At 40.8% G+C, this 16,234-nt stretch overlaps 1 protein-coding gene across 1 annotated transcript in view; it reads right to left on the minus strand.

Annotated features, from left to right (window-relative positions):
• LOC136711937 (transient receptor potential cation channel subfamily M member 2) overlaps nt 1-14,197 on the minus strand; it is a 44,456-nt gene extending 30,259 nt beyond the window's left edge. Inside the window, exons 1-13 of the mRNA XM_066688531.1 lie at nt 14,031-14,197; nt 9,986-10,154; nt 9,155-9,335; nt 8,328-8,494; nt 7,255-7,435; nt 6,873-6,934; nt 5,987-6,187; nt 5,423-5,525; nt 4,828-4,949; nt 3,898-4,224; nt 3,398-3,547; nt 3,071-3,197; nt 702-847 (exon numbers count right to left, since the gene is read on the minus strand). Of these exons, the coding sequence (XP_066544628.1) occupies nt 702-847; nt 3,071-3,197; nt 3,398-3,547; nt 3,898-4,224; nt 4,828-4,949; nt 5,423-5,525; nt 5,987-6,187; nt 6,873-6,934; nt 7,255-7,435; nt 8,328-8,494; nt 9,155-9,335; nt 9,986-10,154; nt 14,031-14,197 (2,103 nt within the window). The remainder of the gene's footprint in view (nt 1-701; nt 848-3,070; nt 3,198-3,397; nt 3,548-3,897; nt 4,225-4,827; nt 4,950-5,422; nt 5,526-5,986; nt 6,188-6,872; nt 6,935-7,254; nt 7,436-8,327; nt 8,495-9,154; nt 9,336-9,985; nt 10,155-14,030) is intronic.
• Nucleotides 14,198-16,234: the final 2,037 nt, after the last annotated feature.

Consider the following 16,234-nt stretch of genomic DNA (forward strand, 5'->3'; position numbering starts at 1 on the left):
TAGTTTATCTATCTATTTAGATATTATCAGATATTAAGCTTTCAGGGCACTAACTGTCATGCTACAAAAGAACACCTTTTGGTGTTTGAAAATTTTGAGCTGTCTTTTGAAATATTCAGTCGGTTTCTTGACTAAGCTTGCGTGCTTTGTTTCCAAATGTCTCTTTAATAAAGATGGTTTCATACAGTAATTAGAGAGCTCCTCCAGACAAACAACACATTTGGGTTTGGGTTTATCTTCGGGACCCACACACGTAAAGCCATACTCCAAATACGCATCATTAAACTTATGAATTTTCTTTCATTTTCCACACTCTTCTGTATTTTTGTCTTTTGTTTTTCTTTTGGTGGGATTGAGAAATCTGTCAATTTTTATCTGGCAAACAAAAATTTGGCGTATCAGATTTTATCCTAATTTTAATATTAATTTTAACTGCAGACTGCTTCGAAAATTACTCCCAATTAAATGGTTGCGTGATGTAGGACTTCTCTAGCAGTATATTCCTGAACTAATGATCCAACCAAAGACTGAAAACCTCTAGTTTATACAGTCCTTAAACACAGAAGGCTCTCAGCAGGTAAACTGTGCTCTAGAACATACAATCAGATTAATAGATGAGAGGGACCTGAGAAGACTGATTGAGCAGATTGGAGTTTCAAAGAGTCTAACTAGATGAGATCCGAAAATGTAAAGAACCCCACCTGGACGCCTCCTTGGGCCACAAAGCTTGTGTTTTTGGCCTGTAGAGCCAGGCGCAGGCAGGTGGTTCCACCCCAGGCCTGGGAGGGACGGATCAGCAACTTCTCAGCTTGCAGGTTATCTCTGGTGTAGCACTCTGTGAACACACCTGCAGAGCAAAGAGATTCATAAACACTTATTAGACCAGCAGATGAGGGATGGACAGGGCCCAGTCCCTGACAATGGGCCTGCTTTCATTAATTTGGTAAGAGGTGCCTTAAGGATAGACATTAAGTAAGAACATCTATCTCTAGTATTGATTGTTGTTGCACTAAGCATGAAGCGTTAAAGATAATCTATGTCACCACCCTTCAGGTTGGGAATGTCTGGAATGGAATGGAAGTGGGAGAGGAGGAAGTATAATAAGAAGTTAAGGAAAGTTGCATGGGATTACTAATGATAAACAAAAGAGTGAAATGCTGTTACATTTAGTCGGTCCCAATGCTCAGGAAATTTTTGATACATCCACAGACATGGGAGACGATTATAAGACAGCTCTGACAAAGTGAATATATTGAGCCCAAAATAAGACTTCAAAAGAAACCAGAAACCATGCATTACTTTGCACTGTTTCTTCTAATGAATGTTTTCTCTATGGATCACATTAACAGCATGGAAATTGTAACTGCATATTGCAAGTCAACCTGTACAACTGCTTATTGATTCAAGTGCTAGTATTAATGTTCTAAGCTCAACAACCTGGAAAACCCTGAAATTGGACGGTAGAGTTTTGCATTTTACTTACAAAAAGGTCTTCCCATATGGCTCATCACTACCTTTGCAAGCTGACTTGATCCCGTAACACATGGCAGTGGGGAGAGCCACAAGAAGAGAAGCAGTTTTGAGAGAGTTGAAGTTCATTTGCAGTACCAATTTGCTCACTTACTCAAACCCTGCAGCACCCACACAATTCACAGTGAATGCCAGCCCTGCGGGTCTCGGTGCCATGCTGGCACAAAAATCATCTAACTATCACAGCGGACAAAATACCATCAGCATCCTCCCTGCTAGCACCACGGACAAAACACTGTCAGCCCCCCCCTTTAGCACAATGCACAAAACACCGTCAGCACCCACCACCCAGCTAACATCACAGACAAAACACACCCCTACTCCAGCACCATGGAGAAATTGATGGCTCCCCTAATAACCTTACAACTGGCCGCAGCCAACCTCCCCAGCTGAAATGGTCTAGAACCACCACTGATGCCACTGGCGTGGAAAGATGGTATTCTCAAACTGAAAAGAAGCCTTGACTGTAGTGTGGGGTTGTGAAAAGTTTCACATGTACATCTATGTCTCACCTTTTGACCTCATTACAGACCACAAACCCTTGGAGGTGTTATACTCTCCAAAGTCAAAACTGGCAGCCCACATAGAGCACTGGGTATTGTATCTCCAGCTTTACCAGTTCAAGATACAATATTGTTCTGCTCCCATATATGTTGCAGGGCTGGATTGGCAAGTCTAAGTGTTTGTGTCGAAGTACAATGTATTTCAAGTTGTTGTACCAACTAAAAGACATTAGCCCCTGCAGAGGATTCCCCTACCCAATGCACCATGGCAACATGTGGCATTGGACCTATGTGACTTGTTTCCAACAGGCAAGCACATTGTTGTCCTGACTGACTATTACTCACACTGGCCAGAAGTGGGTGTTGTGTGAGGTCAATGACATCTACCAACATCATAACTTTGTTACACCATGTGTTGGCCACACATAGACTCCCTGAAATGCTTTTTACAGATAATGGCCCTCAGTTCACATCCAACACTTTCACTACATACCGCAAGCTAATGGAGAAGTAGAGTGAATGAACAAGGCTCTCCTGAAAGCCATTTGCACTCTGCCTGCTTCTGGTGCAGAATGGAAATGTAAACTGCCTACATTTCATCTGGCATACTGCATAATGTGGCATGTCAGGACGGGGTAAACACCTGCGTGAAACAACAAGGTATTAACGAGTTTTGGAAAATCGGGCCAATGTCCACTGGCCTTCTAAACTTTGTAAAAGTTGCTATTTTCCCTTAGCCACCCATAAAAAGCAATGTCAATTACTTTTGCAAGAGACGCAAGAGCAATAGTCATGGCATGCCAGAGCATGGTAATGCACATACAGAGCTGGAATGTGGTGAGGTTGGATGAGCTTCACATGGTAATTGAAACTGTTATTGGACTATTTCTACTAAAAAATCTTAATATGAATATGGGAGGAGGGCAAGCACATTTTGGGAGCGGAATAGTAGAGGGTAACCTTCAATAACCTCTTAAAATAAAGTCAACATTTTTGAAGATCATTCATAAAGGAGGAGCTCAATGGCAATACTGTACCAATTGCTTGTTTTTCATAATGATCGGCTAGATCCCTCATGTCATTTGACTTATCGCCCTCCTCCTCTTCTGCCAGCTTCTTCAGGATCCTGCTGGCTGCTAGGGCTGCAGCTATACAGTCTTTACACTGCAAAAGTGAACATGTGAAGATATTAGACTCCACTTCCAAACTCAGAATTAGCCAGTGTTGGTGCTGAGGACCCACAACACAGTCCAGATGTTTTGAGAGTGCTGGTTTGACCAAAGACCAACCTGGACTGCCAACAGGTCCCCATTATGGCAGGAGTTCTTTACACCAGGTTTCTTCCTTCCTGCTTTACTTCTTACCTGTTCCCAGAAAATCTCTGCCAGCTCTCTCCTATTCTGCAGAATAGCCCAGATGAAGAGATCCCGTGCTGGGTCCTCTAGTGTTTTTTCTGGGGTCCTTTCACTCACAGGGGGTGTCATCTGTAGGTCAAACTTGCGATTTGTAGGCACCTGCAAATAGAGGAACAATTCCAATATTATAGGGAAGCAACACATTCATAGGGTGTACCTCAGCCACACATCCATCCTCCACAATCATTATTCAATTAAAAAAGAGTTGGGGGTGCATTTGTTTTGTATGAATCAAGAAGTGGGAACTGTTCATTTTTGGATAAGGGACAAACTGAAGCAAGCTCTGGTCTAGGAAGGAAATGTAGTGCTCCACACAATGGTTTGTGGAGTGCGTTAGGAAAGCCTTCAATGGACTCTCCTATTTACAATCCTAAGACTGACAGAGCCTGCAAGGAAAGCTTGGAGGGGGGTTGGAGCTAAGATAGGTCCACTGTCCTCACAGAGCTTACCGTGATGCGAATGTCACTTGGTGGCATCTCAAAGCGGTGGTGGGCAGCAGGCTTGGGGTAGAGGGGCTGAGTGAAGCTGCCCAGGAGCTGGCGTAGCTCATCAGACACCAGGCCCAGAGTGATCCTGCCCGCGTGCTTCGCAGTCTTCAGCCTCTTAGCGATCTTGTGCAGGATGAGGCTGCTGGGCTGCAGGTGGTTGTACAGCTCTAGCAGCGTTTGCTCGATCATGAACTCATTCAGGCAAACCCCATTCTCCAGAAGCAACTTCACAAAAGCAGCCTTGTCCCCAATCAGAGCTGACAGCATGGCTGGGTGCAGATCTCTGGACTGGGGAGGAAGGGAGTGAGGGTGAGGTTTTCATCAGTTTTCTCAAAGGCCTTCTTGTATTACCCTGACCCCACCCCCTTATGGCTGGGGCACAGAAACATCATCTTGAACAGTCTTGTGAACATAAGACAAACAAACCCTTTCATTCCTAATTGAGTTTACAAGGTAGCTTTATGTATTTTTGTGAAAAATCCCCAGAGAGAATGGAAGAGCACATTAACTTCTGATGTTTTGTACAGTTTAACAATTATTTATATTCAGTTCTTTCACTTCTTAAACCTGTACAAAACAAATCCACAATCACAGTTTACAATGATGATTGTCATAGTTATTTTGGGTCTTCACCAATATAACTGAGAATTCCTATACTACAAGTCTGATATTGGACAATGAATGTGGAATTACACGGGAGTCTCGAGGGTGAGCAGGATAAAAGCAACACAATCTGATCTGTATAATGTCTTCCCCAGGCAACTATACAGCAACTCTGCAGGTTGAAGTACACAAGATGTTACTGCTTTGCTTTCTGTCGCTTGTCTCACATTGCTGAAGTCAGAAATATGTAAAAGCAAAGTGTAAGGTGGATGGAAGAGGCATGCAGACCTTCCATTGCCGGTCTTCTGTGAAGATTTCACTCTTGGCAATGTCCACTCGATTCCAGCCCACAGCCAGCTCCAGCTGCCTCGCCCAGTTCTGCCTCTCCTGGGAGTCACTGGTTTTGGAAGCTGGGGCTTTTCAAGAAAGAACCCAATCAGTATGATTTCCAAAAGGGGGATATGAAAAGCAATTACTAAAACCCCATTTGGGTTACCTACCACACTGTTATTGCTGGTTTTACACAAAATGTAGCATGTATCCACTTGCTGCAGCTTAATGAAAGATCTAGAAATATTTGCATAGAGAAGTAGTGCTTTGCAGCTTTAATTTTCTTCTATTATTTGATTTCTCTCCTTTAGGCATTTGTCTGTTAAACAATACCAGCTAACAGTTGCATTTGACACAGTTTGTACAGCCAGAGTCTTCTGAAATGGTTTCAGAAGAGCTAATGGAAACTGGCACAGTTTTTAAGATTATGGGTTTAATGCAGATTGCAGTTATTGATTGCCTCTAAGAGTTTATATCTCAGACCATTAACATTAGCTGACTTGCAATCTGTTTCCATGGTAGAATAAACAGCCTCGTCAGTGAGAACTCATACCTTTCAAAAGTGCTTGGAGAATGGCAACATCCACATCATTATGGCCTTCTTCATCTATTCGGAATACAGTCAAAAGCTGCCGCATTCGGATTATATCTTGAATCTAAAAACAGTCAATGTTGCATCAATCACATGCTATTATGTTGAAGGGTTTAAGCTGAAATTATCATATGCCTTGACATTTTGTACAAATCACATACCATGACTATGTTATAGAACAATAAATGTCAGGAGAGGCAGGAATAATATGTTTATGCTTTACACACATGCAAACACATTATAGTGAATATAATGGGCAAGTGAATAATTTCACGGGTTATAACCACACAATGAATTGCATATTGATACACATTTATATAGTCTCCTATTGTTCATATTGGCTTCAATAAGATTTATTGAAGAGGTAGAATAGGTTTTTGTATACAAGTCCACTGTATAGTTCATTATATCCAGAAACATATGTTTTATCCTTGCTCTGTACAGAGTGCACATTTTAGTTTTCCTTGCTTTTAATCTCCATTAGCCCACCCTGCTTGACCCTATCTAGGACCCACTTTACATTACCTTCTTGGTCCATGTGATGATTTTCACCTCATCGAAAGTGTCATATTCCTTGGTGAAGAACCTCTTCAGTTGTTTCTTGATGACTGAGACTCTGATCTGAGACACGGGCAGGTTGGCCACCTGAGCGATGACATCAGCCACCCGGCCCGAGCCCTCCAGGATGACACAGGGGGTGCCATTGATCATGGCATTGTAGATTGTCTGGCAGGAGATCACACAGCAGTGGGTCAGACATCTTTATCTCTTTTCTCCTACATGCCATCCATAGGAGATTTTTGTTTTTCTCTCCTCCGTGCCTAAATGGTTTATTTACTTAAATGTTCACTTACTTTATTCTAGATCATGTAAAACGTTTACAGGTCTATATTTATTTAACTTTATTGTATTTATGTATTATTTTATTTTGCTGTACGTTTGTTGTATGTTTACCAGTCTGTAAAGCGCTCTGTGGCTACCCTGCAAAGGGTGCTATACAAATAAAAATTGATTGATTGATTGATTGATTGATTGAATAGATAAAACCACAGTAGCATCTGCAAGGCTGATGTCTTTCCTGGATACAGAATGACTTCTTGACTCAGTAATAAACTTGGGTGATCCAAAGCAGAAGTATGAAATCATGGTTTCTGTTAAAATCTGCTTGTCTGCAGGTTCCTTATATGGAGTTGTTCTTATTAAACTATGTGTACCAATGTATGTCAAATGATGTTCTGAATTCAGAGTTAGCGAGACATGCCAGGTGAACTGCCCCCTATGAGCACCCTGGCTCTCTGAAGACCTGTAAGAAATAACTTGTTGATTCTTGGTTATGAGAGTTGTTATTCTAGAGGTAATTGAACCACATGAGAGAGGAGTCTGAATTATCAGCTGACTGAGAAAGACTCACATCCAGTGTGCCGGGTCCTCCCTCAAGCACCACACACACCACGGGTATGGTTACTCCTCCATCTTCAGCAGCAACCCCTAGGGAAGGGAAGACTTGCGTTAAATAGCAAAAAGAACCTATAGAAAACTGAAATTATTATTTTTATTATTATTATTATTATTGTCATTTAGCAGACACTCTTATCCAGGGTGACTTACATTTGTACCCATTTATACAGCTGGGTATTTTACTGGAGCAATCTAAGTGAAATACCTTGCTCAAGGGTACAACAGCACTGCCCCACCCAGGATTTGAACCCACAACCTTCAAGCCATGACCACTAACCACTACTCCACAGTGCTGCCACAGTGATATATTGAACTAAGACAGAGGTCAATGTCACCTATTTTCCCCAGGGGCTGCATGCTGATGAATTTCTCCAGCTTGCTCCTCAGAGCAATCTCCACTCCGTAACTGCCATGAGTGCCGTTGTCCACCAGTATAAAGTGCGAGTGGTTGATGTCCAGACAGGACAGGCGGCCCTGGCTCTCCACATCCAGGGGGTAATATCCCGGGAACTTCCCCTGCAAAGGAAGCAACGGAATGGTTTTGGACATTTTCTGGCTCTGGTGAATAATGAGACCCCTTAACTGGAATCAACCAGAAGAAAAAAAGAAAATGTAAAGCACAAGTTGGATGATTAAAGCCATACTGTAGAAATGCAATATGCTTCATCTTTACATCAAACTTGTAGAATATCACTACACCCATGTCGACGCCATGAAGGACTGATCCCATCAAAGCATTAAATATACAGTTGTAGTCAACGATATTCACATCCTTCTTTTGAAACAATGTGATTTAGTTTGCTATTGTTTTGTTATCTATGTATTTATTAATAAAAAATGTAAGACTAATTTGCCTCCCTCTGGTTTAGGCACTTAAATTTGTGTGTTAGGAATTGAAAGGCAGAAAAGCTTTTAATTTCAGACTGCATAATTCATTTCAAAGACATTCAGGCTGGATTATTCAAAGTGATATTAAAGACAATTTACAGCTGGAGTTGCTTACTAGTCTTATTTCTAATTTAATTGAGTTGATCGGTGCAACAACCATATGCATATGCATATAGATTATATTTATCAATTAATTAAATGCAAAGTAACTGAACAGAAGAAAAATCTAAATCAAATCCATATTTGGTGTGACCACCCTTTGCCTTCAAACTTCTGCACAGTACTGTACACGTGTGTGTGGCACATTCCATGCTCTGTGAGCTATGTGCTGTAAGAACATAAGAAAATAGAAACGTTAAAAACAGGAGGTTTCTTTTTGGCTCAACATGTAAATACAGTAGTTGATCCGACCTTTCTTGACATCCCCTAGTTGTCCATAAACCAGTGTTAATGGGTAATGTGGTGTGTTCAGAAAGCTGTGCCTTTCATGTACTCTTCATTGCCTTCTGCTGCAGCTCACCTCAGGGTCCACGAGATACTGGCGGTTGTGCACTGTCCCCCAGGTTGCTATGCCAATAGTAACAATCTTGCCATCCTTGGAGATGGTGCTTGTAGTGTAGTCTTGCACTGCTGTGCCCACATGCTTCATCACCCCAGTGTTCGTGCCCCCTGTCAGGATCCATGCGCCTGCACACAGACCACATTGTGAGAAGAGTGCTCAGCTCTAATACATACTAATACATTCAGTGGGACACACTCTTGTATTGCAATGCATTGAACTGAACCCATTCAATCAGAACAGGTCCTCTGCATGATGACAATATTCTATGGACTTCCAGAAGTATCTGTTTTCACTCTTGATTGTCAAATGGAATTAACTTTTTACAGGAATACACCAACATACAACACAAATAAAGACAGTTTAGATGAAGGCAAAAACTCATTGTAAAATGTTTTTTTGCTGCAATTATAATATTCCTACAGAGCATGTGTTGGTATAATACCAAAGCTTCTTAACGATGGACCATTTTTCAGTAGATCTCAAGGAAATGTGGGATCCTACTAAAATAAATACAGGCCAACAGACAGACTTAAAAAGACAAACAAGGAAAGGCATGGTTTTGCCACTGGAACATCTATTATACATTTATTTTAACTTTTAACTTCTGAAACAATACCAATAATCAGGTCTAATGATTAGTTGTGTGTTACATCAATTTAGATGTTGTATAGCGCCCTTCACAAGGTAACTACGGAACACTCTACAGATGGAAACAATACATACAAGGTGTTAAAAAAAACACTGGGCACTCCTATAGTATGACAAGAGCAGCATGAAGACTGTACCTGTAGTGTGAGCCACCTTGATGAGCCCTCGGCGGAACATGCTCTTCAGCTGGGCCTTCATGTAGAAGTTCTTTGCCCCACCAGTGACAGAGATGAGCAGGTTGGGTGGACTGAGATTCCAGTACTCGGTCACCAGCTGATAGAGGGTCTCAGGGGAGGTGTCTGAAGACACTCGCACAAACTGTCCACACAAAAAAAAACTGTTGAGTGAGCGTGTTGGGTATGACAAGTTGCCCAGTTCACTGCACCTCGAGAAAGACTTAATGTCAGGAGGTAAATTACATATTTGCACCAAAGGGTAAATCAACTGGTAACATTCTCATTCAGGTTACACAAATGTAATTGTATAACTTTGAAACCAATGTATTAGATACATTTTGAGCCAGAAAGGCTGTGAACTATTTCTGTAATTTATAGAATGATGCGAGTGATTGGCAGAACCTAAATTCAACCAGATTCTTGTAATTGCATTAATACTTAATATTCCAATTTGTGAACCTGTTACCAATCTATTAGCATTATTCATAGGATCTTTGATTTTTTGCAGTCATCACCAACACTTCTGCTCCTGCGATTTCCATCATAAGATCACCATCCAGAGTTCAAACCCACCAATAATCCAAATAATCTCAAACATCTCATCTGGTGCATGAACCCGTACCTCACATCTTCTAACCCTGCAACCTTCCCTTGAGTCAATGTCAACCCACGATAGATAAGTAGACATTGTTCAGGGTAGTTATGGTGCAAACAGTGATCACTGGAGGGAATGCGGTGATCATGATGACAACAGACTGATCAGTACAGAATACAAATGGGACCATACTGCACCTTGCCAACTTTCTGCCCAACTCCGGTGAAAGTAATCTCTCCAAACGCATCAGTGGGAGCCTCCCTGACATGTCTCTGCAGTTTCCACGTTTCACCCAGGAACTCCTCTGACTTTAAAGCTTCTGCTGAATGGAATTCCTTCAGATATCCACAATGACATCTTCCTTTACTGAAAGAGCAATGGCATTATTTCACTGCATGTTTTGATGTGTGTGTTTAAGCTTGTGGGATTTAGAAGTACATAATGGTGCAAACATGGAGCGATAGACATTAAAATCAAATCCATCTCTCCATTTACCTCTATCTTTCTGTCTTTCTATCAGACAAAACCTAATGATATGACTCCAGTACAAACCTTTTTTTTGTGATCAATTTTTTATTTTCATCAAAACAGATAATACAAAAGATATTGACAGAGTCCAGCTAGTTATCATGAAAACATATCAGACAATGAACTATATACAGTAGTCTCAGAGCTTACAATAAGACAAATGTACATTACAATAGAAATAAAAGATAAAAATAACACACTAAAATTATAGCACTGGGATGTCGGAAAGGGTCAGACCCCAAGCATGGAGTGTGGATGCTCGAGTTTTGTTGATGTGGGCTGTAGTTAATTCCAACCTAACAATGTCCTTAAACATACCCAGCCATATCTGCTGTGGTGTAGCATTAGGAGATACTACAGGACACTCCCAAAACATGTGCAGCATATTACCAATTGTACCACACCCACAGTTTGAGCAGGAGGGATCTAAGGTTTCATTTGGTAATGCCTAAGTGGATTGGCATAGGCCCTATGAATAACCTTGAAATGTTTAAGTTGAAGTGCTGGGTTTTTAGAAGACATAAATACATTTAGCCATATTGTGTGCCAGTCAGAAGAACATCCTAGATCCTCCAGTTCCTGCTCCCACAACTTACAAACCCCAAGAATTTGACACATTTCTTAAATAAGATGTTCATAAATGTTGGACACAGTACTTTGTGGAGGTTGATGTTTTTTAAACCATGTTACTATGGGGTGTGAAAAGAGCTGCATATTCCACAGCACTCCATATGCTCATAGTGCTGACCTACGTCGTAAGTACATAGAATACAAATAACCTGGGAGGGAGTAGTTTTAATTTAGATCCTGGAATATGTGAAAGCCAGTGTCGTTTAAAAATATTGCTGAATATGAATATTCCTAGTGGACCAGGCTGTATAAACAAACAGCTGGTGATTACTTAACAATTTATAATTATTCCATATTGGAGATGATTTACAGATAGAAACAGAACACCCCATATATTTCTCTATATTAGACCATATTATAAGTGAATTGGATATAATCCAATTATAGACTGCACATCCTGCAGTCTATGTGGCTCCACTAATCTTTCCTCTGTCTGTCTCCAAGGTACTGAGGAGTCACAATCTAACCAAGTTTGTATTGCCTTCATCTGAAAGGCCCAGTAGTACAGCTTCATATTTAGGAAAGATAGAACTCCAAGACTTTTGGGATGCTGAAGAGTAGTGTGTAGCGTTATGTTGGGTGTATTTTGATAAGAGCATTTGGGCTCTGAGCTGAAGCACTGATCTAAAGAAGACCTCTCCCCCCCGAAAGTTATCAGATTTCCTTAGCTCATCAGCTTGGAACTGGTTTGCATCAAAGTGACAGTTTTGGGGAGGATGGCACCGAGAAGAGGCCAAATAGTTTGGAATCCTGCTATGAGATGTCTGGAGAAAGGGGCCTGTAGGTGATAAAAACTCTTTGAAGTGGACAAGAGCCGAAATCCCGACATAGAGCTACGAACCCGGGCCAACCGGCATTTCCAAAAGATGGCATGGATTGACATCAGTCATAAATCAAGCCCCCCTCTAATAGGACACTGGGGGCTGAAACCGAAATCCAATCTCAAAAACTCAAGAACCAATCACCTATTGATCTGACAGACTATAAAGAACAGCGCACGGCATCTCTCTCTCTCTTACCTGAACCAGAAACTCGCTGCCACAGCTCAACCTGTAGCTCTGTTGGCCGAACCGGAACCAGAAACCAACCAAGTCTTTGCCGGCAACAGAAGAGTTAAACTGGGAGAAGGAGATTGAGCCGTACGAAGAATTCTTTTAAAGGACTTTATTAAATAAAGAACTTTACAGACTGCGCTGCCTGCCTGTGCCCACCTGATCAGTGGAGTTTTACAGCTGGACAATTGACTAAGTCGACTATACGAAAGTGTCAGTCATTTAAATAGCTATTTGAGTCTTAAGAAACTTGACCCTTGGAACAAACAGGGCCCTGCTTTCCTCAAAGACTTTGTCATCAAGTAACTACGGTGGAACCCTGCTTACAAAGAAGATTTTGTGCACACCCTTGGAGCCTTCAAACCAGTGGAAAATCTGTTTGGAAAAGACTCTACATTCGCGAAACCCCAACTTCCAGGTGCATCGACTGAGTGGAAGTTCTTGGACAAAGCCGAACCGGACTGCCTTTGTTCCAAACCACACGGACCTCGTGCCGTGTGCTGTTATCTGAGCCCGAAGCCAGAGAGGCCTCTCTGCGACGAAGTTCAGATAAGTTTAATAGTTTGGAGTTCATGATTCATGACATTTGAGAAATCAATTAGAAATGTTAATCTGTGATTCATAACTCTAGAATGTGTAATATCATTTAGTTTTCTTAAATATAAATGTGTGTTGCATTAAACTGTTTTGTTGATAATTTTAGAAATAAAATCTGTCAACGCCGAGAAATATCTTCTCATTCCTGTTTAACTGTTTAGTCTGAAATTGACACAAGTTAATAGACATTAGATTATTGGTGGCCCTGCCTATCCTTAATCATTGAATAATAATCAGTTAAGGGAAATTGTGGTAACAAGTAATGATAGGATCTTTCTCGGCACCTAAACGTAAATGAGACTGATATATATATATAACGAGAAGTTACCTGACATAAATACTAACCTGCGTAGTTATTTAATGTCTGACTAACAATACTAATGAGAGACTCACCTTCGTCTTACTAACCGGTATTGTAGTCAATGTGTTTATAACCTTTTTTGTTTAACGATTTGTGTGTTATCATATGCGATCCCATGGTCTTTGATTTGGTCACGGAAGTGATTTGTCTTTGATTTGTTGATCTAGAGTTGATTTTAATTAGTTTTTCCCTTTTGTATAATTAGTGTAGTGCTACATTTAGTCTTTGTTTTTGAATAAATTTGACAATTTATATCTTTGGAATTGGTGTCTGCGTCCAATTATTACAGAAATTGAGTTCTACAAGATTCCAGGATTCGTGATAAGGTGATACTATAAATTCACTTCTTTAATTTTATAAGTGTACCTTACGCTACAAGTGAGACGAACATGAGGCCGTCTACCTCCCCAAATAAACCTGGTTAACAATTAATCAATTTCTTCAAAGAAGTCAGTATAAACCTCTTGATTCTATTTTTACTCGTAATGTCTTAACAGACATTTTGCAAAATCCCAGTTATACCAAACATATGCTCCTGACATTAGTATTGCGAGACACTTTAGGGAGATGTTTGTTAATTAATACTAATCTTGTCTAATTGTCTAACCACCAAGGCTATACTGTGGTTTAAGGAAATGGTTTCTCTGCCATAGGAGAATCGTAAGAGATGTGCAGGAAATTTGTCAACAAAGTAGTCCATAAATAATTTCACTGGGTTTTGTGCAAGTATAAAGTAGTGGACACGTATGAAAGAAAAAAATATCCTGGAAATACAGACTGAATAGCTCAATCACTTTGATTCAAACACATCTTTAAGTGAATTAACTGTACAGGTCAGAATGCACAGGATAATGCACATTAAGAGACAAGTATTTGGTTCTTAAGCATGTAAACATTGTCTATGTTATAGACAAGTGCATATCGGAGTCTGCGCATACTCAGAATGTTGTTCTTGGCAGTGGAACTGTTCCTTGCATTTGGGATCATACTGATCAAGGTCAATGCTTAAGCAGGCAGTAAACCATGTCTGACACATTGGATAACAAATAGCAAAGGCACACATGAAAAGTTTACCTGGAATGCTCCGTGTAGTACTGACACTCCTTCTTCTTGATGTTTTCTGTAATCCAAGAGGTAATGGAGAATCGCTGAAAGGAGGGAGAAAAGGACATGTATTTGGAGGTTTTAACGCTACTGGCTGCAAGATTCTGCACAAATTGAGGCTCAATTAAATCCTCCATGCTTCCACAGTGGAAAATGAGACCGGCTCTCTGTCAGCTCTGCAATGGACTATTCTAGCTACACAGGGCTGCAGCTTCCTGCATTGATTTCAGCTGCAATGTCAGGTGATGTCACAAGTAGCCGGGGAGCTCCCCTCCAAAGTAGTGTGGATGCAGTGAAGCTATAATAACACAGTGCAGAGAAGAGCTTACTTGCAGAAGCTTTGTTGTGTTAATCTGTACCAAAACATGCAATCAAGCTTCCATAAACTGCAAAGGTAAACAGTCAATAAATAAGGCATTATACTATTATACAGTTTGGAATAATTGCATCTTAAAATCAATAACAGCCATTTAATCTAAAAGGGTTTCAGTTTTCTTCAGGAAGCTGCTGACTGATCTCATCCTATCTCCATAATGGACCATAAAAATTGACAATATTGTTATTGCTAAGAATATTAGACTTTGAAGCACAAGGTGGGAAACCTCTTGTTTCTTTTAAGGGTTTTTATTAAATAAATTCCTTCCACCACCAATATTTCAAATGACCCCAGAACACTGAAAGTTGCATGAAAACTCAAGCAACATGGCAGTGTTGTAGAGCCTGTGATACCTCATTGTCCATGAAAACTACATGTGCTGGTTACATGGTATGGTGCCCACATTGTGGTGAAGCTACAAAAATCTTCTGAACCTCTCCCTGGGCACATGTGAAACTTGGTATTTTTACATTCTATAAAGAAGATTCTGTAGGAGCATTTTACATTTAATCAAGAGATGGGTAAGTTAAACCATAAACATACTGTAGCTGTGCTGATAAGTAAGGGAAGGATTCATAATGAATGGACTTGGAGCTCCTGAATAAAAGGGGAAGGGAACCCCATTCATACGAGCCTGTGGTTTACTAGCAGGAGGGTTTTGGAGACAAAGGCCCCGTTCATATGTCAACGGGGTCATAGATTTAGGCTGGCCCTGGGCCGGGTCAAAACTAGTCCCGCTTTTTGACTCGGCCTAAATCTCTCGACCCGGCATCTGTACTAAATGTGAATGTGACGCGCCGGGCCCTGGGCCGGGTGGAAAGCGTCAGCGTGTGACGCAACGCAAGCCCCGCCCCCAGAGACGCCGCTTTGTCCCGCAGAATAAACAGAATAAACACGGGCACAGACACAGCTGCGCCGCTGCAGGACTCACAGTATTGTCTCTATTGTTTGAGTGTCATATCGATCTATAGCCTTAAATGTACTGATACACTTTGCTAGCTCACATCTTTATATATATTTAAAAAGTCTAGGCTAAGTAATGAGTTATAATGATGTAAACAGTTCAAACTACACGGTCGATTAAAATAAAAGTGTGTAGCTGGTAAACTTGCTATTGTTTTTTCTTGTACTAAGTATGCTTGAAGTCTGGAATTTAACAGCATGCATTTTACACGTGAAAATCGAAAATGTGTACGGGACCAGGTAACTTTATTAATTATTAATAAATTAATTAATTAACTGAAGCAGGTTTTCATTCAAATCAGTGCATTTTAAAACGAGACCAGCTGTTTATACGGTGGCTCGTTGAGGACATGAAAAAAAAAAAAAAAAGCTATTCTGGTTATCTCGTGATCACGACGTAACGGGCCGTAATGTTAACGTTACCTCTCGCTATCAGAGAAAGCGGAAGTGGTGTCATTTTCATGAGACAGTGCGGAGACTGGGGCGGTGCTGTGCCAACACATTCGGGTTTATTTTCAACAAGGCTAGTGCAGACAAATTGTTTTATGCCTTTCAATAATTGAAGTGATCACGAAACTGTCTTGAACTTCATTACAACACATTTTCTTGGTGGATGTATACTGAAATTTGCGTAATGCATTTAAGCTTCTTTGAAGTTTGCTTATTCTTTCCGTATCTCGCTTCTTTTCTAAGTGTATTGTGGTTTCCTCCCATTTCCACCCAGTGCAAAGACATGCGGTTCAGGTTAATTGGTCACTCAAAAGTGCCTGTTGTCCGACTGTGTGTCCGCGGTGCCAGTAGGGGTTCGGCAGAGTGGTCTGGACCACCGTGCACT

This window comes from Amia ocellicauda, chromosome 16 (genome assembly GCF_036373705.1).
Source record: "Amia ocellicauda isolate fAmiCal2 chromosome 16, fAmiCal2.hap1, whole genome shotgun sequence".
In the NCBI taxonomy this organism is placed as follows: domain Eukaryota; kingdom Metazoa; phylum Chordata; class Actinopteri; order Amiiformes; family Amiidae; genus Amia; species Amia ocellicauda.